Raw genomic sequence first — 24,810 nt, forward strand, 5'->3', positions numbered from 1 at the left:
GATAGGCGGGATTGCAAAGACATTCCGTTTGATGTGGGGCTCCGAAAATCGTTCATTTGCCACTTGCCCTGGTAAGCTTTTCGAAGAGAAGACCGAGCCTGCTGCGGTGCTGACTCATTATATCTTCATTAACGTTACCAACCCGAAGACAGATTCCAGGTCCCGAAAGCAACCTTTCATATCCAAAGTGGTATTGTAGCATGACGTCTTGCGACAGTTTTCGTGGCAATTTTGGGAAATCCATATTCAGTGCCTCGACAGGGCCCTGAGAAATGGGTCTCATGCATTTGGTTGACAAAAATTTATAAGATTTACGATCTCTATTCACCTAGCAATCACCTAGCAGGTGGCAAATTTCATCGACAGAAGAACCGTGTGCACTCCTAGGTGGGCTCTAGTGGCCTTGCCCTCGGTATGCAGGTGGAGTTTTCCCGAAATTTGAATGCACCCATATTGCTCAGTCAGAGAGATAAGAATGGGAATCCGGCGGAGTGTACCGTGCTGAATGCTATGTGGATATACAACAATATCATTAACATTCTTCATTTTGAACGTTGAGCTAGAGTATGGTCGTCAAAGACAAGACTTGCGCTGAGGCCTTGAGTATGCAAACCAGGTACAACTGTGACGTCTTGTAATTCATTGCCCAGAAGATAGGGACTCATCTTTCGTTGATAAAACTTTCTGTAACCGAGTACTTTGCTATCGATGTGATAGACACTATCAACGTTCCAGTGTGGGCCACCCCATATTAATTACTAGACCTAGTGGGAAGTTCAGAAGTAGTTAGGGAGGGAGATGCCTAGCAGACGAGGTGGTACCCTATACTATCTCATAAATAGACACCTTAAGCTTGTTAGAAGACTGTTCTCTTGATTCCACCGAAATCTTCACTTTAAAAAACATGTTCGCCAGAGATTCCTCTTCACGCCACTGTACCAAGGTGTTGAGTATTCTGTCTCTTCTTCCCCGTACCCACCCTACATGGAATATGAAGAGCGCAATTTACGCCTACACAAGTCCATGATTTTACGAGCCCTCATACAACTAACTAGGCCTACCATCCTGAGTGATTTGATTACCAAACATGGGCGCGAGTTTGAAAATGATTTCCGACAAACTCAACAATAGAATAACTACACAACTTTTAAGCTCAACTCCGCAGACTCCGAAGTGCTGCTTCTTCGCTACGTGCAAAGGCGATGAACCTCTTCGGCGTGTCTCCGAAGATGCATCTCATGCAAAAGGTCAACGCTGCACACGTGACACCTTCGATCATCTAAGTGCTTCTTTCGAAAATGCCTCAAGAATTGAATTGTACTCGCTCCATTCCTGCGCCCGGCGATGATCTGGCAGGATGGTGTTGCCGTAACATTGAAAACATCGTGGGGGTTTGTCAGAGGCCTTGATGTGTTCTTCGGTCTGCTGCAAAAGAAGATCCCTCTGTGATAGGCCGCGAGTTACGCACTTGGTTTTGGGTGGGCGAATTGCAATGGATATTGGTTTTTAATTGATCCCATCATTCGGCGGTGATCGTTTTCGTCGTCCACGCAACGGGCGCGCCTTCTTGGGCGGAGCAGTACTGTGAAACAGCAGCTACTGCGGCATTTCGCCGTTCCCACTCGGCTTCTAAAGACTTGGACCAATTTCTCCAGAAGATAGATCTGCTTAGAGAGAGAGGCTGAAAGAGCTTTAGTACTAGTCTGTTGCTATATTTCATTTGCTTCGCATGCCTTCCATAATCACACTAACCCTAAGTATAGATGGAGTTCTCCAGAGAAACTCGCTCGGTTCTCTATCCAAGTACCGAACCCACTCCCCATTTCAAAAGCCGAGCCGAGCAACGAAGACCTAGCCTAGCTCCTCGACCCAAAAGTCTAACTATTCCTGAGCACCTACTAGGTTAAGTTCTTATAGCTCGCCCCGTCGACGTCACCAGGGGTCATCGTCGACCGAGACGACTCCATCTAATAGATTACCATTACTCATGAGGTAGATTCACACAATTCAAATAATTGATATGTAAAAGAGACTGGCAGAATGTCTTATTTTCTATTCCATAGCAGAACATAGAATCATAGATCATACCTATCCTTGTAGAAGGTAATGAAGATGAGCGGAGGAGAGGTTGGGGCGATGCGAGGTAGACGTCATACTAATAGGCTAGCCCTAACTAATCCACCCATTCTATGTATGAACTAGATGAAATCCCTAACATGAGGAAAAGAGACAGACATAAAATGAGTATATCCAATCATTCAGGCATAATGACATAAACATCTTGCTGTAGCATACCATCAATCGTGAACAGACAATCAATCCCAAGATACTTAGACAAAAATCATGAAACAAAATGAGGAAATCAGAGAGATAGAGAAGAGATAGAGAGAGAGTAAAGAGAACAAGGGTCTCCGAGAGTATTCGAAACGATCGAAAGCCAATACCACTGACCAGAGCGAAAGAAAAAAAGGAAAAACCCATATCGAGGCCGGGGTATCGTCATGCACACGATTCAATCCATACGCTTTCCCGCACGAACCGAAACGCCAGGACATGCAGAACAACAAAAATAAAAACCCCTCCAAAAACACAAACAAAAAGAGAAGGGACGTGGTGGCATTTCAGGCGTGGTGTATATCAGGTCATCAAGTCATCACATCATCAAGGGTCTTCAGACAGCCGCCCAGGAGATAATAAAATGGGCTGGTAGTGAATCCCCCAAGATAGATCAGGAAGGGGCGAATATATAAAGGCCCGTGTGGAGGGGGAGAGGATCAAAGAGCGTCGTATCGGGCATGATAGTTAGATCAGATATATTCAAAGGAGGATGAATATATGAGGGTGTGTTCGTGTGCGCGTCGAGAATGACAAGAAACAATTTACAGGAACAACTTGGCTGCCCCTTTATTCTCGCTCGTAGCGACAGCCACAAGAGCTTCCAGGCGGCCCATGCCCGAATTCCGGGCAGACGGGTCCGGGAACATTTCGGAGCGGGGCTCGCGCGACGGTGGAGCGCTGTAGCCATCGGCATTAGACGAGCGACGACCACAGATCTATGTATGAATGACGGCATTAGTAAGGGCGACTGCCGTGCGTTCGCAGAAGGTTTCTCACCGGGGGAGCGCCGTGGTCGGAGGGCAGCGAGGACTCGTGCGGCTCGACGTACCCGCTGCTGTGCACTATCGCCGGGTGGTAGTCGATCGAGGCGGTGGAGGGAGTGTGTACGCCTTCGCTGCTGCTGGAGTCCTCGGGGGATGTGCGGGTGGGCCGGTTCGCCGATGAGAAACTATGGCTGTGGTTGTGGCTGTGATGTTCTTCGGGGCTCTTTTCGGCCGTTGGGCCAAGGGAGGGTTGGTAGGAAGAGGTTGGCCGGGATGAGACATTCTGGATTTCGGCTATAGTCTGCTGGCTCCAGTCTCGGGAGGAATTGCGATCTCGAATATCCAGCCCCGTGATCCCGGTGTGTAGGGACATGTCCCACGAGACATGGCCCCGGCGATGGCCTGGTCCAGACATGGGCGGCGGTGGACGCACCGCTGGCTGGTTGTAGCTGTAGCCCGATCCGAAGCCGTGACCCGGTGGAGGCGCTGGGCGATGATGGCTATCAAGCTGCATTGGACTTGCTTTTCGGGTGGGAGGAGTCAGAGGTCGATGCTGGGAGACGACCTTGTCGAAACTCTCGATGCCGGGCAACCGGGTTGTCTGCTCGGCCGATGCATTCCCGCTCAATGGAGCCGGGATGGTGTCCGGCGCAGGATAGTTATTCAGACCACTGGTGGATGGGCGTGGGAATCCCGAGTAAGACGAGGGATGCCACGTTCGCCTGCGCATCTCCGCCTCGGCTGCGCTGATGGAGCTCTCATCTCGGGACACCGAGTAATTGGTACTGGTCGGGCTAGGGAACACGCCCGCAGAAGTTGGAAAGGCCGTGCTGGCCGGTGAGGTGGTGTATGAGGGAGGATATGCAGTGCCATGCTGTGTCATAAAAGGGTTGCTGCCGGTGGGCACAGAGAGGCGACGGGCTGCGGTCTTGCCGTCCCAGAAACCACGACGGGTGGCCGACATGGGCGATTGAAACTGATGAGGGCTGCCAGCGCCCGGTGGAAAGACATGCGATGGAGTGTAGGGAGACCCGACAGCGACACCACCGCGAACTTGGCCCGGAGGCGTGGTGGGTGGCTCTCCCACCGTATCCAGCGCTAACCGGGCCCGAGATGTGGGATCGTTGGCCATGATCAGCGGAGGAGGGCGTCGTCGAAGCTCCTGGGGCTGGCTGTATGCCGAGGCGGTTGATGCGATGCTGGAGGTTGATAGGTTCCGACTATGACCACGGCTGTGGCCGCCTTGGCTGCCCACCGTCCCTGCTCGTACGCGAGCGGGCGGCCGTACTCGGTCTGTCCGGACCTGACGCTGGAACCGGGTGCCAGTGGCCGCCAGCGAATCCCCGGGGATCTCCTCGTTGACATGTACGGTCTGAGCATGTTGCCGCAGATTATCCAGTCGAGAGAACCGTCGGGAACAGTGACACTGAAAGGGCCGCTCGCCCGTGTGCTTGCGGATATGCCGGGCGAGATGTTCGCTGCGCGTGAAGCTTAGGTTGCAAGGTGGGAAGTCGGTACAGAAAAAGCGCTGGCCCTTTTTCTTCTTGGATGGCGGGGCAGTGCCTTCGGGCTCGCCTTCCTGGTCGGTCCCATCTTCAGAGTCGTCATGCATCGGCTCGTCGGTCGCTGTCGACGAGTTTCTGGTGTGTGAGGACGCGGCTGGACCCTCTGCCCCTCGATCGCTGGTCTGGGAGTTGGCGTCCGGGTGCTGCTCCGAGCCCGACCCGGTCGGGGAGGCCGGCGCGCCGTTGGGATTTGCACGAGGAGTTGACGCGCCGTCCATAGGGTGATCTTCTGAGGTCGCGTTGTTCACGGAGAGGAAGGAGGCCATGTTGGCGACGTCAGAGGGGTGGAGTGCGGGCGGGCGGTGATGTCAAGGCTGAGATATTCTCAGGAACCCCCCTTATCCACCGGTCGCAAAGTCCGCAGGTCGATCAGGGCCGTTCACCTCGGACTCGGTCGGAGATCTATTGTTGTCGAGAGGTGGTAGGAACCGCAGCGCTACGCCAGAGAGGTCGGAGGGGAAGATGAGGCGAAGACGGATGGCCAGGCTGACTGTCAACATTTGCACAGGATTTAGTAACCGCGCCCACTATAGGAACCCAGAAAGAAGATAAATACAGGTCGACGTACGGATTTCCACGATTTGCAGTTTAAAAAAAGGAAGGAAGGGGGCGGGGGAGGACCGAGTAGTGCCTGGGAAGGGGGGGGGGCGAGAGAGAGAAGGAAAAGGGAAAGGCAGGGAGAGAAGCGGTAGACGAAGGAGGGGCCAAAAGTGGAATGCCGCCGTATGTATGTCAAGGCTGGGTGGCGACGCAAGGGAGAGGAAAAGGTGGTGATCGCCTCGAGGTCAAGTAGAAGTAAGTAGGAAGAGGAAGGGAAGATGATAAGGTGGGGGCATTGAATGGTGACGACTATAACTATCAGCTTACTTGACCCTCCGGCTGAACCGACCGCGGGTTTCACCAGATCCAGGCCTGACGACCAGGAACGCTGGGCCGGAGGCACCAGGCACAGTCTTGACGTGATCTCGGGAGAGTACGAGGGATCGCTCCTCACGATCGGGTCTACGATCTATAGACGAGCGAGGCAGAGAATGGGGATCCGACCCCTCCAGAGGTCGCAACGCGTCCGATCACTACGCCCAAGACTCGGCGCATCTGATATGTATACCGGAGCACGGACGGTGCATCGAGTCCAGTCCGCGTCAAAGAAACCAGAGCAGCCCACACAAGGCAAACCTTCCCATGGTGCCTGCATTAATCGACTGCCTAGACTCTTGCTCCTTCCCCACAACGGGAGGCACGGAGATGGCCCTAGGCGGACTGGAGCCCACTGGAGTCGTCATTGTCTGCAAACGGCGGGACGCTGGTACGGCGGTTGCGCATGACGGTCAAGTTCCCTCGATACCCATGGATATTATACGATGTGACGCCACGCTCTGAGCAGATGATGTGCTTTACTTGTTACTGCTAATGCACCCTGTCTGGGGTGGAAGGCTGTGCTAAGAAACACGATTGGCCGTGCCCGACGTTTGAGATACACCACGCTGAGACATGGTTCCCCCACCCCCCCTCAGCGGAGTTCTCGGGACCGTCGAGGGCGCGAGTACGATCGACGATCCAATGGTCGGTGTCCTGGGATCCCTTGATCCACATTCAAGGGGTTGGTGGTGCAAGTCTGCCGAGCAAGGAGGCTCGGCGCTCATTGGCGGCGGTGCGCTGGGGTGATACGCTGAGGCCTATTCTTCCTCAGCACACGGGCTGTAAGGGCAGGGCCGGGTACCTGTAGGTACAAATGCAGGGCCGACGATGCGGCGCAGATGGCGCACGGTGAAGTAGAGCCAGGTACCGTGCAGACTGGGGCTTATCGATAAGTGCACTAGCCCCAACTCGGGGATCGGTCGTGACGTCGTTGACTGGGCGAATCCATGGATGCCAGCTAGGAGCATGTACCATACGAGTGGGAAGCGGTGTGAAGAGTATCTGTGTCCATTTCTAGTAATCATCTGACATGCCACCGCCAGTTATTCTCCGACCCCGGAGGATATCTGTGAAACATCGTGTTACCCATCCGGGTGGACCCCTGGCCCTGGGACAGGTACCTGGAGCAAGTCCCACTGTCTGTATGACATGATTCCAGTAGGAATATACACAGGAATAAAACTATCGTCCCAGCGGCCCAAGCACCGAACTCACCATCACCGCCGCTTCGCGCTCCCAGGTGCCTCCCCCCACCGGGGCCGTGGTAGTTGCCCGCCCCTTGTCGGCCAGATGACTACTGGCAGAGACCTCGGAGGCACGGAGCACGCACTCCTTGATTTCGCTCTTGAGGCGGTCGCGATTCGACCGCAACGTGCGTGCAGAGACGCCGCCACGGCTGACGATTTCCTGCACGCGCGAGGTGAGGGAGGAGGCGAGGGAGCGCCAGAAATAGGAGGGGAGCGATGCAGTGTCGAGAGCTTGGAGGAGCGGCTGGAGGAGATTCGCTTTGTTGGGCGTGGCAGTAGGTTCAGACTCGGACTTGCTTATAGGAGGTTGGTCTTCGTGAGTAGCCGCCAGTAGAGGATGGGATGGGGGTCGAAGACCGCGGAGGATGGTCTCCAGCGCGACGATATCTTGGCATCGCGAGGAGATGTCGCCTAGCGTCCGATCGAGCGTGGGGAGCTGCGAGAGGGCCTTGGCGAGAGTGTTTGCGGACGTCATGATCGCCGTGTGCATGTAGCCCTGCAGCGTGGACAGGAGGAGCTCTGGCTTGTACTCGGAGACCGAGACCGAGGCCGTGCCCCTGGGCATGGGCGACAGTAGATATAGAGTTGCCGCGGCCGTGGCCAGTCGGGCACGTGCGTCTCGAGCTTGTTTGTAGCCCGATTGCACGGACTGACCGTTGGAGGCATTGCTGCTGGTGGTTGTCAATGAGAATCGATTGATGGTCTGCTGCGCTCGTGCCTTGATCATGTTCTCGGCGGGAATCACAAACTCGCCGCGCAGCGTGCGAATGACCTTAACTCGGTCGAGGCCGTAGCCTTCCTCTCCTTCCTTTGACGCCGTGAGCATCTGCCGCAAGCTTAGGATGGTGTACGCGGCACGCTCTAGCGCCCGGAAGCTGTCCTTCCCACTGGTCACCGTTTTATCCACGCCACCGGCAGCACCACCGCCTCGACCAGTGATTTCAGCAACCTGACTTTCCAGCTGTCGGCCTAGGGTCAGACACCGAGCCACGGCGCGGCCCAGCCGGACAGTCTGAAGCGATTTCTCTGCTGCGATGCGGGCTTCTTCGGCGGCCTCCCATTTCCGTAGCACCTCGGTCTCTAGCCGTTCGTACCCCTGGCTGACGGAGGCGATCTGGCTGCCTGCCTCTTTGAGCACATTCTCGGCGGCGGCGGTCTGGCTTTCTGTGTGCGCCAGAAGCGGGAGCGCGGATTTGGTCGTCAATCCATGAATGTGGGTGTCGATCTCCTGGAGGTCAAATAGGACCCGCGACAGCGGAGTGGACAGATCCAGTGGCGTGTCGGTGGCATTGTTCGTGCTTTGAACTAGCGAGTTGGCGAATGAGGCCGGTGAGAACTCGGGGTCTAGGAAGGCCTCATAGTCTATGTAAGATGGCTCGCCCGAGGCCATCTCTGTGGGGGCGCGGGTATCGAGGAACTAGAGGACACTGTTGTAGGCTGGATGAGACATGTGGCCGTTCCGAGACAATGGAGATGAGTTGATTTTTATGCGATTGGACCGGCCATCTTCATGACAGTGGAATATCGGCCATTGCTGTCGAGTGTTGCTTGGAGAGAATGACAATTGTTGATAGCAGATATAAGATCACGTGCTATATTAGTCATTTGTATGCCTCAGGCAGAAGTGAAGTATAACGACAGAAAAAGAAAAATATTTTGTCAAAACAGATAAAATGTTCTATTCTAGGTATACGATAAGAGTAACAGTACATTATCCTAGTCAATCAGCATCACCCTTTTACAAACTAGTGGACTCCCGAGCGGATAAGATTCCGCTGCCACGCCTTCCGTCGACATCTAAGCGGGGTTCGGGGGAGAGTGGAGATAAGAGATGGAATAACATCTTCTTTCTTTCTTTTCACTACCTATATATCTCTTCTATACCCGTTGACTTGAGTCCTATTTTTACTTTTTCCAATCACAACATGTCGACCTCAACCACAACCCAAACGGACCACTCCGTCCGTCTCGCCGCCGCAGAAGACCCCCACGTCCCCTCCGCCGCCACAGATACCAAATTCCAATCTCTCGCCCGCGGAGACCGCGCCGGCACGCTGAAACTACGCGGTATCCCGACCTTCTCAGATGTCCACGCCAAGCGCCAGTGGGTGAGGGAGCACATGGCTGCTGCGTTTCGGTTTTTCGGGAAACAGGGCTACGGCGAGGGCGTGAGTGGACATATCTCCGTCCGAGGTGAGCTAGCCCCGTGCAAAAGCAAGAAGATATTGATTGATTGATTGACGGTATTCTTCAGACCCCGTCCTGAAAGACCATTTCTGGATGAACCCCTTCGCCAAACACTTCTCCACCATCAAAGCCTCGGACCTGGTCCTTGTCGACAGCGAGGGATATGTCACCGAAGGCGGGGCGCAATTGCCCATCAACGAGGCTGGGTTCATGATCCATTCGGAGATTCACAAGGCCCGGCCCGATGTTATCTCTGCGGCGCATACGCACAGTATCTACGGCAAGACGTGGAGTGCGTTTGGGAAGCCGATTGAGATGCTTTCTCAGGGTAGGCATTTTTCTTTCTCTCTTCCTCTTCTTCTTTTCGTTGGGCATATATCATGCGTACGGTATTGACAATCTGGCTGGTTTGATTAGACGCATGCAACTTCCACGGCCGACTCGGCATATATGACGACCACGCTGGCATTGCGCTCTCTCAGGAAGAAGGTCGGCAGATTGCGCAGGCGCTGGGGAAGGAGAATATCGCTTGCATTCTGCAGAATCACGGGTAAATATACCGCTCCCAGGAGCATCATCTTGAGATGCCATGTATGCTATGATACTGACACTTGTCCGTTACTTACAAGTCTTCTAACCGTCGGTCAAACTGTCGACGAAGCAGCATTCCTCTTCTCCAGTCTGGAAAATGCTTGCCACGCACAACTGCTGGCTGAAGCTGCGGCTGCGAATGGAGTGCCGAAGAAGATCATCAAGGATGAAGTGGCGAAATACACCGCTGAGACGGCGCAGAATCCGGTGAGTAACTCGAGTAGTATTTGACTCAGAAAATGGTGGGCTAATAATATGATTGTGCTTGATAGCATAATCTCTATACGGAGTTTCAACCGGAGTTTGAGCTGATTGTTGAGGAGACGAATGGACGCGTTTTGCAATGAGAACAACCGTGTTTCGGGCTGGACAGGAAAGTAGATAGCAATAATTAATGGTTTTGCAGTATGCAACATGTTCATTTCTTTGAATGGTTATCCAGAAGGGTTACAAACCCCTAGACTGTATTAGGGGGTTGGTATATATTCGACACAAGAGAAAGCCTTTGCTTTCCATTCCTCCCCAAACACAAGAGAACGCCACCTAGACAGATGCAACCGTGGCAGGGTATACAACAAAACAAAAGAGAAACAGAAAGATCGATCAACCGAACCGTCCAACCAACATCGGTACTCCCAAAATGTTCATGCAGCGTGGTCACCCTTGAATTCATCCAACTCATACTCCCCCATCCCAACATTAATGCTGCGCTCACGGCCCCGTCCGCGACCAAAACTCGACTCCTGTTGCCCATCGGCAGGTGCATGGGAGGATGACCCCGCTGCGTGGCCGTCGTTGTTGCTACTGCTACCTCCAATACCGCCGAAGCTGATGGGCTTCAGCTCGCGCCACTGACACGCCCACATTCCCATGAACGTCATCACAGACGCGCTGGCAAACTGCAGAGCCCACCAGAGGAGATTCGCGGGCAGAGAGCGCGTGTAGAACGTTGTGGCGACGAGGTGGAGGAAGTGGATTGTGAGAGCGAAGTCAAGGACAAGTTTGGAGCGGGATACGAAAAGGAGGAGGAAAATCACACTATCCAGAAAAAGAAGTATGTCAGCTATGATCGACTCAAAGGGGCGTTGGCTTCATACCTGATGAAACAGTTCAACATCCACACCAACCCCAATATCCACCCGACTGTGGTATCTCCGCGCAGATAGTCCCATCCAAAGACCAGATCCAGCGAGAAGGGCGCACCATACACCACTGTCGTGAACAGTATCAGTACCGTCGCGCAGACATACCAGGCGAGCTGGAGCAAGAGGATCTTGCGGATGATTAACAGTGGCGGGAGGTCGGTTCGCGCCCCCGCTGGGTGACGCCGGCGCGGGGGCATAAACTAGGCGAGTTTGGGGGGATTCCCCTGGTGGGAGGAAGAGAGAGGCTGAGAGCGAGCAGAGCGCTCTTGCGGAGAGATGGGGAGGGCGAGGTGTGGTCTGTGATCGTGGTGGCTGATCTCAGTGCTCGGGCTAGGGGTGGTTGTCGTTGTTGGTAAGTGGTGAGTTGAGTTGAGGCGACAGCCGGACTGACAGAGCGAGAGGCAGTACCACGGCCGATATCCCAGATTCCAAGACGTATGTGAATAGTTTGTTGTTGATGGAAGAAATAAAGCGAGCGAGTGTCTTTTTGCCGGGGATCAACACTTGGTCTTGGCGCAAGTCATTCCCGCCGTGACTTTCTGCCGCACCTCATCACTTTCCCTCCCCATAATAACACCTCCCACTCCCAATTAACCACCCACCAAACCAAAAATGGGCTGGCTCCCGTGGTCCTCCTCCTCCTCGGCCGCCGACAAAAAGGCCTCCGACGGCGGCCGCATCGCGCCAGACCGAAGCAGCCGCGCCAAGTGCTACGAAGGCCGGGATCTCTTCTTCAGCTGCCTGGACCGGAACGATATCCTCGACGGCATCAAGGATGATAAAGAGGCGCGGAGAAAATGCGCGAAGGAGGTGGAGCAGTTCGAGGCGGCTTGTTCGCAGGCTTGGGTATGTTCTTTTCCTTCTCTCACAGACACTTTCTCTATCCTATCCCCCCATCTACCCCCCAATCTACCTACCTGATAGTACCGGCCGGACTGGTTGACGCATGTGCTGATGCTGTATACTGCGGTGTAGGTGAAATATTTCAAGGAGAAGCGCGTGATGGAGTATAATCGGGACAAGACGATTGAGCGCATTCAGAAGGAGGATGCGGATAAGGTGCAAGAACTGAAGTCGAAGGGTTGGGGAGCGTCGAAATAGAAGAGAAGGGCAGACGGGGCTTTTTGTATAATATGTAGCATATCATATCCAAGTTTTATCACGTATACCTGACGATGAACTCATTCACTCAATCGATGCGGTTTATAATCCTACACAGTGCGATCTGGGATATCTATCTTGGGACATCACGGTATGTCACAGGATACAGGATACAACTACGAAAGCAATAACATCTGTGGAAAGTTCGCAACTTTTGCAAAGACAGCAAGTCTCAACACCGAGACGAGTCCCAGATTATTACCATTCATTCATTCCCAAAGCGAAAAAGAGGAAAACCGGCTAGATAGCTAACTTCCTTCCCCGCGGTGAGCAACATGACCGTCATGGACATAGCAAGTAGTAGTAGGGACAAGAAAAAAAGAAACAAACAGTAAAAAATCCACAACTCCGTCCTACCTAGACACCACACCGTTGCCGAGGATCTAGTCATCTTGCTGAAACCATGCTCAAATTAATAAAAGAAAAAAGAGAAAAGAAAACATCCAAAGCGCCTGTTTTGCTGTTGCTAGTAATGATTGGATGCCAGCACGAAAGAAAAAAAAAAAAACGAAAAGTCGAGCCATCATGCCATGAAGGGAATGGGTGGGCTCGAGTAATACCGAATCCGAATCATCTTTGAAGAATTGCTCAAACGCCAAACTGCAGAAGATTCGGGGGAGAGACGAGGTCAAGGTGTGAGTTAAAAAGCTGTACGGGAGGGAGTCATAAGTCATTGCTTCCATTTGGCCAGTTGATCCATGATGTTTTGTACCTGGGAACCAACGGCGGGCTGGCCCTGTGGCGGGCGTCCCAGACCCTTAGCGAGGAGCGAGAGCAGGTTTGGATCGGAAACGCCGGTGGTTGGTGGGGGTTGGAGATTAAAGGGCGGAGGGGGAAGCGGAAGTTGTTGTGGGTTTGCCGGCATAGGAGGAGGCGGTGGCCGAGTTGCGTTGGTTAAGAGAGTAGCGAGATCGGCTGGAGGCGGAGGGTTAGGGGAAGCAAACGGTGACTGGTTGGCCGAGACAGGCTGCGACACTGGGGCACGTTGCTGCTGCTGAAGTGCAGAGAGCAGGGACTGCAGGCTAGGGCCGTCGAGGGAACTGATGAGATTGGCGATGTTGGGGGGATTGGTGAGCGTCGGTAGGCCGGGTTGGGCCATTGCCATGGGCGCCATGGGTGGAACGCCAAAGGCAGGATTGGGGGCAAATGACACCGGGGGACCGCCGCGCTGCATGGCTTGAGACTGGTGGAACATCACTTCGGCAGCAATGTTGGGGTCGAGCTCCGGATAATCTATGAAACAGGAATCAGTATGAAAAAAAACAGGTATCCATGTATCCAGGACTTACCATTGAAGCGAACGTTGTCCAACCCCGCGCTTCGATCGAAGATCTGCAGGGAGATCTTACGTGAATATTGATTGGAGCGCGCCAACCTTACAACGGCCAGAACCCCTTCCACGATCTGGCGATGAACCGCCGCAGCTAGAGGGATTCGAGGACCAAGGACCAGCACATCCACCCGGAGGCCACGGTTGCGGAAGGCGTTCTCGACGTGGAGAATGAAATTTCTAGCTGTCGTTAGTGATATTTCATAGATCGGAAATTCAAGTCAAACACACCTATCCAGTTCCTCCAGCACGAGGATTTGGACTTCTGGCACATCCCGCGCAGCGCGTCGAGGCACCGGCAGACTCGCCTCACCATCATAAGCGCTCCGCCTCGGACTTGGGCTCCGATACCGACGATCCCTTGTGTAGGGAGACCGAGGCGATCGAGGCGACCGGGGAGATCGAGGAGAGCGAGAGCGTCTGCGGTCTCGACGGTCACTTCGTTCGGGGGTCCGGTCTCGCGACCGATAGCCCTCCCTGCTTCGAAAGGGCCGGGGCGCCGGCGAAGGCGAGCGGGGAGGCCGATAATCATCCCGTCGGCGGGGCGGCTCATCGCGGAAATCGCTGAACGGCAGTCGAGTTGGCTCGTAGGGCCGGGTCGTTCGGGCAGGGCCACCTCGAACAAACTCGGGCGACCTCGACCGACGCGGCGGAGGTGCACGGGATGATGCTTCCGGGGCGGGGGCAGGTCTGGTAGACCGTTGTGGTTTGGAGATCTCCAGGTCTATCGAAGAGTGTGAGCAGGGTTGCTTATCAATGCCCAATCGCGGCGACTTACGTATCTTGCGGCCTCGCACTAGAGCTCCCTGCTCCGCCTGGAGTGCCGAATGGCAGGAACCCGCTTCCAAGAATTGTATGAATCCGTAGGCCTGTTTGATCGAGATCTGGGCCAATTTGCCGTACTTGTGGAAGATATGGAACATGTCTCTCTTCGTGACTCGTTCCGTGGGGAGATTGCCTGTCATTGTGGACATCCGAGTTAGCATGAATGGGCGGATAACAAGAATTTCGATGTACTGACCAACAAACAATCGCGACCCGATCGGGAACCGGTCCCAGAGGCCTTCTGTCACATAGACCCGCTCATCATGTAGAAACTCGTCGTATTTCTTTTGGACCTCGGGACCCCAGGGAGCATCATCGTCTAGGCTCCAAACTTTGCCGCCAGGCGGCCGACCGGCCTGCTTATCGCCGCGGGCCTTCTTGGCCGGCGGCTCCTGGGACGAGGCAGCAGAGTTTGCGCCCGTGGAAGGGGATTGCTGAAAGGTGGCCTGCGGCGGTGGAGGCAACGCACCGATACCCGGAACAGTGCCCGGCGCTCCCACATTGGGCAGGGGGGTTGGTTACTGGGCTGGGTTGGGTGGGACACAGCAGCGCTGTTGTGGGCAGGGAAGGGATGGTATGCATGGCTCTCATCACCGGAGGGAATGGGATGGGGGCGGACTGGCAGTTGGGGATGGGGGGGCTCGTCAGTCGGTGGTGCTTGATGGAGCGACGAGTCTGCCATTAGAGGGGCCGCAGCTGGTCCGGCCGGGGGGGCGCCAGAGAGATTGTCCAGCAGGTTCTGGAAATCAACGCCGCCCAGGCCCGGATCCTCCTGCTTCACATCTAAGCGGTGCTGCTGCGAGCCGGCAGAAGTGTCTATCTCGCTGGGGGGCCCGAAGCCCTGAGGGACCGGAACGACCGGAGGCGCGAGGGAGTCCCTGGGGGCCCCCGAGCTGGCCATCGCGGGCGCGGAGGAAGGGGAATACTCTGCCGCAGCAGAAACAGTCATATCATTGTGCCTCGCCTGCTCCCGCGAGCCCGACAAGCTACCTGGGTTTTGGGTGTGGCCCGGGCGGTGATGTCCATCCTGCGAGTAACCCGCCCATCCATCTTGTCTCTGCGGGGCGGTAGTCTCCTGGCCGTAATCGTAGGTCGCGGTATCGTTGAAGACGGGGTCCATTTGATTCTCGAGGACGGGGATGTTGGCTGGCTCCGGGATGTGCAGTGGACGGGGGCTTTCCGGAGTCAGAGTCTTGCCGCGGAAGTGAAGCGCTTCATCAGGACTGGGCGTCATGTAGACAGAGCAGACCAAGTCGAGTCATCTACAACGGCAGGCCGGCCGGAGGATGTGGATGAGGCGTATTGGGTGTATGTATGTCGGGCTGTGTGTTCGGGGAATCGGGGATAGGTAGGGGATGGGGATAAAGAAAGAAAATGGAAAGGTGGAAGGAAGTGTGGTCACGCCGTCAGATGAATTTTCGCAATGAGAAGCTAAGGTGGGGCGGATCTCGCCCAAGACTCGGTGAGTTCGGGGGAGGGCCGAACACCGCCAGGAGGGATTCTTGGGACGGGAGGTTAAGAGGGTAGAAACAGACGAGGAGGTCGAAGGGTCGAGGGAGTGCCACCTGCAGGAAAGTGCATGCGGTGGTTATAGTTGCCCCCGTCGAAGGCCAGGGAATCAATGGGGACCGGTGGTGCTAGGAGGTCGTGCGGTCGTGACAGCAGAGAATCCCTGGGAAGAAATAAATAAATGCCTGGGTAGCACAGCGCACTTGCCAATAACTTGGAACACCGACCCCCATCCTTCACTTACGTCGGCCAACTTGTTCCAGCAGGCCCAGAACCGGATCCTATGCATTAGTCATGGGCTGATCGCGAACTAACAATTAACTAGAGCTCCACCTAATCCTGACCTCGACAAAGTCCCTACGGTGGTGGGTAGGAGAGACTCCATGTCGCGACGACTGCTCTCGTTAGTCTTCTCCCGCCGTGCCTCCTCACAGCCGGCTCGACCCGATCAGGAGATTCACGATGCGCGCCAGTGGCTGTCGGCACTATCCCCCGAATCTATCCCCCGCCTAGGCCAGGTGTCGTTCAGCCGGGCTAGCGGGCCCGGTGGCCAGAACGTGAACAAGTGACTTTTTGAACCCCCACACGCTTAGGGCGAACCAACTAACGACAAGGCCCCAGAGTCAATTCCAAGGCTACCCTGAAAGTGCCCTTGCAGGACTTGCTGCCCCTGGTGCCCCGCCTCTTGCACCCCGTGTTGCGAGCCTCGCGCTATGCCACAGACCGCTCCCAGAGCCTTGTGATTCAGTCGGACGAGTCGCGCAAACAGGCTGCCAATGTGGATTCTTGTTACGACAAGCTCTATGAGCTCCTCCAGTCCATGGCCCACGAGGTGATCCCCGGGGAGACCTCTCCAGAGCAAAGACATCGGGTTCAGAAATTGTGCGTGAATGTCGATCTGTTTGGACCGCCCATTCATCTTGGTCTCTGACTCCCTTACAGACAGCGGGCACAGAACGAAGCCCGAATCAAGAACAAGAAACTACACAGCAGCAAGAAAAGTAGTCGACGGGGGAAACACGATGATTAATTTTGAATTGAATTCGCCGGTTCATATACAATTCCGATCAACGCCTTATGATGTGCAACAAATATTTATGCTCGACCACCCGATGATGACACTACTCCTGCCATGCCCGCTCCGCATTGCGGATCGTGGCTGCGATCACCTTCTGCAGTGACGGATCCACGTCCTCCGTTTGCCCAACTGGCTGCAGCCAGTTCACCACTTCGCTCGCCAGCGGGCCGTCCAGCGGAAACTCCTTCAGCCGCGCCAGCGAGCCACCCAGCGCGCGCGGAAACTCGGGCGATGTCACTGGGATTCCAGCGGTAGGGAATTTGATGTAGCAGATCTGCGTCCGCGGGCTGGCGGGCTTGCTCGCTTGCATGACCTCGACCACATGCCCCAGGATCTTCTGCAGGCACGGCACGTCCTGGAACTCCGACACCATCTCGTAGAAGTCGAACCCGAACCTGTCGTCGTTGTTGAAGTGTTTCATGGCGGCATCGAAGATGGCCAGTGGGATGGCGCCACTCAGCGCAGGCGTCGCGTTGAGGTTTTGGAGCGCCACCTGGTCAACTTCGTCACCATCCTGGCCCTCGCTCGGAGCAATATCCTCGCCCGTGATCTGAGGCAGCGCGATCATATCGTCATCCAATCCGCCCGTCTCCGTAGGCTGTGGACGCTCTTCATCCAGACCCAAGATCTTCTGCCGAGCGACCAGCTTGGCAATATAAATCAATTCCACCTTCGCATAATTCACCCACAGTACCCGCGCACTCTTGCAAAACCGTAGACCGCGCTGCATGTAACTCCGCGCCTGTGTCATATCGGCATGGTCGTCCAGCACGTACTTGGCGGCGTAGATCCACAGCTCCGGGTTGGTCGGGTGTAGGCGCAGCGCATCCGTGAAGATCATCGACAACTTCTTGTGCGCCTTTTGTTTCCGGGCATACTCGATATATTGCACCCACAGGTTGATATCCCCCTGGAACCGGCGCGTGGCCCGATCGAGAATGAAAAATATGCGCCGATGTCCGCTGAATCCCGCAGAGCGGATCCCCAGCCGTTTGACTCGCTTCTTGCGCAGAATCTCGAGGTTCATCTCGTACTCGGCATAGCGCACGAAATCTATCGGTTGAACCCCGCGGGCATTGAGCTTGTGCTCAAAGTCGGAGCGTTTCTTGATGATCGAGCTGATTTCATCCTGGAGGTGGTCTGGTTAGCTAACTTTTTTTTTCTTGTTGGCGATCCGGTCGGATGTACCTTGTTGAAAATCTTCTTGCGCTCGTATTCTTTGAGTTCGGGCACTGACTTCTCCAGGTAGAAGCGCGCCTTGTCTGTGGCGGAGGACATGGCGGAGTGGTCAAATGGTGTTGTTGCAGAGAGAAAAAAAAGTAGCATCGCAAAAAGACGCCCAGACCCGCCTTCCCGAAGGAGTTTAGTGCCGTGTCGCCCGGAGCTCCACGGTTGTTGTTTTTCCCTTCCCTTTTCCCCTGGCCGAATGATTGTTCCTCTCTCTTCCTTCCCTTTCGTTCGTTCTTCCCCACACTCTTTTGTACGCCTTTCCTTGGGATCTTCCTATATATCTGGTTTGCCATTTTCGCCATGGCACCCAGGTACAAGGACGGCGACGCCGTGGTTGCCGTGCGTTTCCCACGCCCGAGGCTAACAGGACACATCACTGACTCGGTCCAAATCTAGATCAACGGCAAATGGGTCTCCTATACTCACACGGTCGTCGCGTATGCCGCTTTCCTTAGCGCCCTATTCGTCGGCGTCGCCCTGCACTACCACAAGATTGTCCAAAATGAACACTACGGCTACCCCGATGAATGGTTTCCCTCCGTCTCCGCGACAATTGGCGACCGCTACCCCGAGCGGTCTTTCTTCCAGGTCTTCATTGCAATGACCTCCGGTCCCCGATTCGCCCTCGTCTTCCTGTGGTACGTCCTCACTGCGCGCCCAAACTCGACACTCCCCAAGATCGTGGCCGGCGTGGGGATCTTCCGGACCTTAACTTGCGGTGGTTGGACATATGTCACATCAACGGATGATCACGATTGGCACGATATCTTCATGATCTCGTATCTGGTGGCGACCTTGCCCTGGACGCTGGGCTGTCTCGCGCTCAGTCCGAACAACCGCCGCGCGGTCAAGTATCGCAAGATCATGGCCGGCTTGTTCTTCGGGACACTAGTACCTTTGATCTACTACTTTATACAGCACAAGGTTCACAAAGTTGCTGGTGGTAAGTCTGGAAGACTCAGTCCTGCTTTCGATAACTGATCGTTCCTCCAGCCTACACCAAATATGCTTTCTTCGAATGGTCCCTCATTCTGTTCGACGTGGGCTTTGACGCCGTCACGGCACTCGACTTCGAGGGCTTTGAGCTTGTGGTGAGGGACATCAAGGGAATTAGCAGAGGGTATGTACAGTGGCTTCCGAAATGACCGCCTGCAACAAATGTATAGTGCCACAAAAGGGTTACGTTGGTTATGAGAGTCTCTGTCTAAAGTTTTCTTGCAATCAGGCAGTTGAAGACGACTGCGGATTCTGTTCTTGAGAAAGAGTGCGTTCAATCCCATAAAGCTGTGCCGTTTTCAATCATATTGACGACGTAGTATAGGAAGGGCAAGCCCGTGGGCAACACCTTCGGCGAGGGTTTCTTCTGGACTGAAATCGTTGATGCTGCGTCGGATGTCTACAACGGGGTAACTATGACCGTCTTCAATTCCTTTGTTCTTCACTAACATGCTCCAGTTCGTCTTCTGGACTATCGTGACTGCTCTTCCCGTTCTCGTGTGGTGTGAGTGTTTTTTCTTTCATAAATGTGCGTTGCTCATTCGGGTTAGATTTCCCTCTGTGGCACATGGGCATTTCGGGTTACGAAGTTGCGATTATTGCTGTTGTGTCGCCCATCCTCTTTGCCATCCCAGGCGTCAGATATGCTGCGACCAAAAACCTTCGACTGCTTCACCTTCTTTCGCTGCTGGGACTCCTTGCCTATAGATTCAAAGATCCCGCCAACCGTCTGTTTGTGACTAGCTTCGCCCTTTCCACCACCTGTGCCGCGTGGACCACCAGCTGGTTCTCCGAGCGTGGAAACACCCCGCGCCTGGAGACTCGCATCTTGGCCTGGGGCATTGGCTTGATCATGTCCTCCATTGCCAAGTTTGCCTGCCGGACCAACAACCCTCTCTGGCCCATTGTCCATGCTGAGAATGGCGGCTGGAACAAGATCGGTCTCGCGCTCGCCGTGTTTGCTGTCCTCCGGTCTCAGCGACGTTCGCTTACCAGTGGCAACGACTTCCTGCCATCGAGCGGCAAGAAGGGCTCCGCGATCCTGGCCGGTATTGGTTTTGGTGGTCTTTTCTTTGCCATGGTCTCTCTTTTGACTGACTCTAGCACCATGATCTCCTGGGTCTGGGATGGCTACCCCGTTCGTGGTCCTATTGCGGTACCGCACGGTGCGTTGACCATATTCGCCATGGGTGCCGGCCTTATCTATGGTACCTTCCATCCTGCCGCGGCTGGAAGTTGGACTGCCTTTGGAATTGGCTCCCTTGGCGCTACCTTCCTCACTTGCTTCCACCACTGGAGCGGATTTTACGGTGCCCTGACGTTGGCCTTCTATATCATGGCTGTTGCCCCGGTTATGGTCTCTTCCGCCGTCAAGCACTCTCCTGCGACCACCTTCGGAATTGGCTTCTGTGTCTATGTCTTCATGCTTCTCTTCCACGTCTGGGTTGTCGCCTATGCGTTCGTGCCGGGCGGTCCTCTGGTCCGAGAACACACCGACTGGGTTATGATCACGACCATGCTCTGCATTGGCGCAGGTGTCTTCTCAGCCGCGATCTCGAACTCGTCGCGCACCCGCACTAAAAAACCCATCAGCCCTAACAGCAAGCGCGTGCGGTCGTACTACATCTATGTTCTTGCCGCTCTGCAACTGCTTTCCGTCTCGGTGGCCTACCTGCGCTTCCCGACCAACGACTACAAGCCGTATCACGCCGAGGACAAGGTGGCGACCATGGGTATCTGGACCGTCCACTTCGGCCTGGATAACGACATGTGGTCCTCTGAGGGCCGCATGCGCCAGGTCATCGAAGAGCTCGAGATTGATGTCATCGGTCTCTTAGAGTCAGACAACCAGCGCATCATCATGGGCAACAAGGACGTCACGCAGTCCCTGGCCGAAGATCTTGGCATGTACGCTGATTTCGGCCCGGGGCCAAACAAGCACACCTGGGGTGCTGCCCTGCTCTCGAAGTTCCCGATCGTCAACTCAACCCACCACCTCCTCCCCTCGCCCGTGGGCGAGCTGGCTCCCGCCATCCACGCTACGCTCGACATGTACGGCGAGATGATCGACGTGGTTGTCTTCCACTCCGGCCAGGAAGAGGATCCCGAGGACCGTCGTCTCCAGTCTGAGTACCTCTCCAACCTGATGGGCTCGTCGCCGCGCCCATTGGTTCTGTTGAGTTACTTGGTCACCCGGCCCTTGGAAGGCAACTACAATACATACGTGAGCGAGCGGAGCGGTATGAAGGACATCGACTCCTCCGACTGGGATAGGTGGTGCGAATACGTTCTCTACAAGAAACTCAAGCGCACGGGCTATGCGCGTATCAGCCGTGACTCTATCACGGATACGGAAATCCAGGTGGGTTCTATTGCCGTGGACTATAACATATTGATTGCTAACGTATGATAACGTAACAGGTCGGCAAATTCGTCATCGGCGACCCCGAGCCAGAAAACGATGTGCGTATCCTCGAATCCGATGTCCCCGTCGGCCGCCGATTCCCGGCTATGTTCTACGGCGAGGGTGTGCGCGGACACCGGTACCATGTTTTTGATGAGCCCAGGTACTGGCTGTAAATTCTTTCTACTCGGAAAGGGGTGTTTCTTAGTCTATTGGGTTTGTTCGTTGCATCGTGATTTAATTCGATACGAAGAGAGGAGGGTGGGCAATCTAACAGCGAGCTTGTCCCGTGCCTGGTTGGATACCGCCAGCTGAAGAAGATTATTTGCTTTCGAATGATGAATTAAAACAAGATTTTTGGCTCCATTTCGTTTCTTGGACTAGCCATGTAACTAGGCTTGTATTCGTATACCTAACCATGTCGTTACTCGATATTTACATAGTAGGATGTATGCATCCACCACCCCCCTACCCACCTGTCCATATCGGCTCCTCCAACTCCGTCAACCAAGATCTCCAAACCTGACCTGAAGTGACCTGGAAAGAGGATCAGGAATGTGGGAATGGCGAGTGGCGATTGACGTGGTCCACAGGACAAAGCGCAGTTCGCACAGGTCGACCGTCTTCGACTTCCTCGGCCATCATCATGTTCATTGTTGGATGCTTACGAGACTAGAGATTGAGCCGTAATGGTGCGCCTCATAATTTCTTCCTTTTATTTCAAGGCTCCTTTATAAAGACATAAATTAGTTTGGTGCTCTTTGAACCGCATTCTAAGAATAACTACGGGTAAACACAAGACAAAGAAGTAGATTTTTATTTCACTATGCAACCCAACCAACTATTTTGTTGGGCTCGTATGCGGTTGGATGTGATTTCTTTCATGTTAGTTAATTGAATTAGGTCTTTCGGACTGCTAATTCGATATTTTTTAAAAGGAATCTCGTGGGTCTTATTATCTGTTCCCGATCCCTCTGGAAGATATCATGCACATATATTTCCACTTACGCGAACCCTGCCCAACAAACGAATATTCGCTTTTGTTAAGTTGCATTTCTACCAGTGTCCACTTGAGTGTTTCAGCTTGCCAGGTATTCTGAGGGGAAGAAAATACTTCCCGCTCGGTCTCGAGTCTCGAGTGCGCGATTCTTTGTGCCCATCGGCCGGAAAGACATTTTGAACGGCGCGTGGCTTAACAAAGGATCTATTTTTGCAACTCCCGAGTAGCATTTCAGTACGAGCCTGCCTTTAGCAAACATTTAAATTTGCCCGAGTCCAACTTTTGGAATCATGAAACAGAGTCATCTCCATTTGCAGGTCCCGGATTGAACGTCAGGCTTGTTTTGCAAACATCAACAATCAATGTGAGTCTGCCATTGCCCACGGTACTTCCTAATTTTTCATATTCACTAATCATGGATGCTCCCAAAAGATGACACAGCCGCCCGCAAAACGTTCTAGGCGATCGCGGTCACAGAGGAAGCGGTATGTCTCCCCTACGGACATAACCGAAAGCATACATCAGGAGCTTGTATCCTCTGGCACAAGAAAAGGAGCCAAACGTCCTCTCAGCGATTTCGAAGCCGGCCGGGGCCCTGATGTACTTCAGGATAAACTTCATCGACCTGATCTGGAGGCCAATATCCGGGAGACGAGGTCACGGAACGCGCTCGTCCCAAATTTCAATACTCCGACGCGCGATCCACGATCCGAGGTGCATACGTCTGTCCAGCACCCTCAACCAGCAGCAAAGATGAGCCGACACGAGCTACAGTCTGCTGGCGATACATCTGAGACGCAGCCGGATGGACTTCTTTCGCAAACCCGCCATCTGGGGTGTCTTTTATGGCCAAAGGTTGGGTTTGGAGAAGAGGCACCATATCCTCGCTGGCTAGTTGCTAAGAATCCAGAGAATGGCGGCTCAAGTGGCTTCTTCGAAACACGTTCACCGCCACAGAAGCTTTCTCCAGTTGCCTCTTCTAGCACGTCCGAGACAAAGATAGGCGGTGGTCTCTGCAGCCTTGTATGGGTCTTCGATGCCGGCCCGTCTTCAGGATGGAATAAGCTGGATGAAGACCAGCTCTATGAGTACGCATACAAGTGTCTTGAAGACGCACTGAGCCACCCTAGTTCTCGTGAACACTTCCGCTTCGCAGTGACCAATCTGTTCCCGACGTCTATCACAAACGTGTCGGATTCTTTGCCGTTGATGCCAACGGCGCCTAAGACATGCTACCTGGGAACGCAGCCCGGACTGCATGCGATTATAGAGGCCCCGACCAATCTTGACCAGGCAACCTACTACTTTGCAAAATACTCCCGTCCAGTGATGGCAGTCAGCCTAACCCGCCCAGGTCTCCATGCCAGTGAATCGCATCTGCAAACCATGGCAACCAAAATATTCTACAACATGAAGGGAACCTTGGGGCCACTGAGAACAGGTGGTGAGCCAGATGAAACGTCCAATCTGGCCGATTACAATAGTATGGGTAGCCAGTCCACCGATCAATCATCACCGTGCTCTCCGTTCAGAGAGCAGAACGACCCGGCAACATTGCAAGATATCCCCACAACGGAGAGTCTTTCTTCTCTGCCTCCTGGTGAGTGGGAATGCGTCCCTTCAATCTTGTACCTTCACACCTGAAGGGAAGCAAAAAAGAAACACCCGATTGCGAGTCTCATAACTAGTTATGAGATTAGAGACACCTTCTTGGCCCTTACATGAGATATGCCTATTAAGGAAGTAAGCTTAGGGCTCGCTTGTTGACCACATATACAGATGAACACTTGTACGGCCAGCACTATTCCACCGAGGACGATAATTTACTATTCCGCAGTCCCGTCACCGATGTCGAGGCTCCGGCCAGGTCGGAGTTGGCGATTCAGGACTACCACTTTGGGCTGTTCAGTCGAAACCAGATAGCAAATGATTACCCAGACAGAGGGCATTGTACGTGATATATGGATAATTTCCATGTTTTAGGCTGACTGTTACATTTTCAAGACGCAAGAGGGAACTCTATCTCCAAACTGGTACGAAATACAACCGGTGAGTTTTCCTCGATCCAGCGAAACTCTTCATTCGGCTGGATTACTTATGTGTACACTGACCAAAAAAAGATCATCAACCTGCTCCAGTATCAAAGGCCACAGACGCTACAAATCGTAAAAATCAGGGAGAAAACCAAGGCCAGGAAGAAACCCAGCGCAATTATAACGGTGAAGACCTCCAGCGAGCCTCGGAAGTAACCTTACAGAAAGGCATTCAAGAATTGAATGATGCTCCACCGCCGCCGCCAAATACCAACCAAGATTCTCCACCAGGATCGGAAATTCTGCGTCGGATCAGGACATGGGCAGGTAGCACGATCTCACCGGCCGTTGCTGACCAGTTGAAGGCTAGAGTGTCTCAATGGCCTACTTCTTATCGGCCCTTTAATGTATTTCCTACACCACAACCAGCACCGAATACTCGACCAAGAAAGACTGCTCAACCAGGAGAGTCTACGCAGACAGGGCCCAG

General features: G+C 54.1%; 11 protein-coding genes across 11 annotated transcripts; 5 read left to right on the top strand and 6 right to left on the bottom strand.

Moving 5' to 3' along the window:
- Positions 1 to 2,879: 2,879 nt before the first annotated feature.
- Positions 2,880 to 4,932, bottom strand: N7510_011379 (C2H2-type zinc finger protein; the record flags this gene model as incomplete). Its single annotated transcript, XM_056983304.1, has 2 exons — positions 2,880 to 3,053; positions 3,115 to 4,932. The coding sequence occupies 2 exons, from the start codon at positions 4,930 to 4,932 to the stop codon at positions 2,880 to 2,882; spliced, it is 1,992 nt and encodes a 663-aa protein (XP_056828798.1).
- A 72-nt stretch (positions 4,933 to 5,004) lies between these two features.
- Positions 5,005 to 6,552, bottom strand: N7510_011380 (uncharacterized protein; the record flags this gene model as incomplete). The annotated part of the gene is made up of 3 exons (XM_056983305.1): positions 5,005 to 5,193; positions 6,145 to 6,335; positions 6,387 to 6,552. The coding sequence occupies 3 exons, from the start codon at positions 6,550 to 6,552 to the stop codon at positions 5,005 to 5,007; spliced, it is 546 nt and encodes a 181-aa protein (XP_056828799.1).
- A 214-nt stretch (positions 6,553 to 6,766) lies between these two features.
- N7510_011381 (putative Golgi transport complex component Cog5) lies at positions 6,767 to 8,221 on the bottom strand (the record flags this gene model as incomplete). The annotated part of the gene is made up of 1 exon (XM_056983306.1): positions 6,767 to 8,221. One exon carries the CDS (start codon positions 8,219 to 8,221, stop codon positions 6,767 to 6,769), a length of 1,455 nt encoding a protein of 484 aa, XP_056828800.1.
- Positions 8,222 to 8,756: 535 nt separating this feature from the next.
- Positions 8,757 to 9,956, top strand: N7510_011382 (class II aldolase/adducin domain protein; the record flags this gene model as incomplete). Its single annotated transcript, XM_056983307.1, has 5 exons — positions 8,757 to 9,024; positions 9,086 to 9,346; positions 9,436 to 9,568; positions 9,648 to 9,816; positions 9,882 to 9,956. 5 exons carry the CDS (start codon positions 8,757 to 8,759, stop codon positions 9,954 to 9,956), a joined length of 906 nt encoding a protein of 301 aa, XP_056828801.1.
- A 297-nt stretch (positions 9,957 to 10,253) lies between these two features.
- N7510_011383 (protein SYS1) lies at positions 10,254 to 10,951 on the bottom strand (the record flags this gene model as incomplete). The annotated part of the gene is made up of 2 exons (XM_056983308.1): positions 10,254 to 10,647; positions 10,707 to 10,951. 2 exons carry the CDS (start codon positions 10,949 to 10,951, stop codon positions 10,254 to 10,256), a joined length of 639 nt encoding a protein of 212 aa, XP_056828802.1.
- Positions 10,952 to 11,366: 415 nt separating this feature from the next.
- N7510_011384 (cytochrome c oxidase subunit 6B family protein) lies at positions 11,367 to 11,855 on the top strand (the record flags this gene model as incomplete). Its single annotated transcript, XM_056983309.1, has 2 exons — positions 11,367 to 11,600; positions 11,730 to 11,855. The coding sequence occupies 2 exons, from the start codon at positions 11,367 to 11,369 to the stop codon at positions 11,853 to 11,855; spliced, it is 360 nt and encodes a 119-aa protein (XP_056828803.1).
- Positions 11,856 to 12,585: 730 nt separating this feature from the next.
- N7510_011385 (putative RNA-binding protein (Nab3)) lies at positions 12,586 to 15,304 on the bottom strand (the record flags this gene model as incomplete). The annotated part of the gene is made up of 6 exons (XM_056983310.1): positions 12,586 to 13,148; positions 13,205 to 13,247; positions 13,296 to 13,425; positions 13,477 to 13,969; positions 14,024 to 14,462; positions 14,540 to 15,304. The coding sequence occupies 6 exons, from the start codon at positions 15,302 to 15,304 to the stop codon at positions 12,586 to 12,588; spliced, it is 2,433 nt and encodes an 810-aa protein (XP_056828804.1).
- A 658-nt stretch (positions 15,305 to 15,962) lies between these two features.
- N7510_011386 (peptidyl-tRNA hydrolase domain protein) lies at positions 15,963 to 16,609 on the top strand (the record flags this gene model as incomplete). Its single annotated transcript, XM_056983311.1, has 3 exons — positions 15,963 to 16,136; positions 16,214 to 16,461; positions 16,522 to 16,609. 3 exons carry the CDS (start codon positions 15,963 to 15,965, stop codon positions 16,607 to 16,609), a joined length of 510 nt encoding a protein of 169 aa, XP_056828805.1.
- A 91-nt stretch (positions 16,610 to 16,700) lies between these two features.
- On the bottom strand, positions 16,701 to 17,935 carry N7510_011387 (snoRNA-binding rRNA-processing protein UTP6; the record flags this gene model as incomplete). The annotated part of the gene is made up of 2 exons (XM_056983312.1): positions 16,701 to 17,786; positions 17,846 to 17,935. 2 exons carry the CDS (start codon positions 17,933 to 17,935, stop codon positions 16,701 to 16,703), a joined length of 1,176 nt encoding a protein of 391 aa, XP_056828806.1.
- A 252-nt stretch (positions 17,936 to 18,187) lies between these two features.
- N7510_011388 (uncharacterized protein) lies at positions 18,188 to 21,463 on the top strand (the record flags this gene model as incomplete). Its single annotated transcript, XM_056983313.1, has 8 exons — positions 18,188 to 18,226; positions 18,284 to 18,830; positions 18,881 to 19,007; positions 19,113 to 19,151; positions 19,209 to 19,293; positions 19,343 to 19,388; positions 19,435 to 21,245; positions 21,305 to 21,463. 8 exons carry the CDS (start codon positions 18,188 to 18,190, stop codon positions 21,461 to 21,463), a joined length of 2,853 nt encoding a protein of 950 aa, XP_056828807.1.
- A 1,256-nt stretch (positions 21,464 to 22,719) lies between these two features.
- Positions 22,720 to 23,931, top strand: N7510_011389 (uncharacterized protein; the record flags this gene model as incomplete). The annotated part of the gene is made up of 1 exon (XM_056983314.1): positions 22,720 to 23,931. One exon carries the CDS (start codon positions 22,720 to 22,722, stop codon positions 23,929 to 23,931), a length of 1,212 nt encoding a protein of 403 aa, XP_056828808.1.
- Positions 23,932 to 24,810: the final 879 nt, after the last annotated feature.

This window comes from Penicillium lagena, assembly GCF_028827675.1.
Source record: "Penicillium lagena strain IBT 129212 chromosome Unknown utg000008l_segment0_segment0, whole genome shotgun sequence".
NCBI lineage: Eukaryota > Fungi > Ascomycota > Eurotiomycetes > Eurotiales > Aspergillaceae > Penicillium > Penicillium lagena.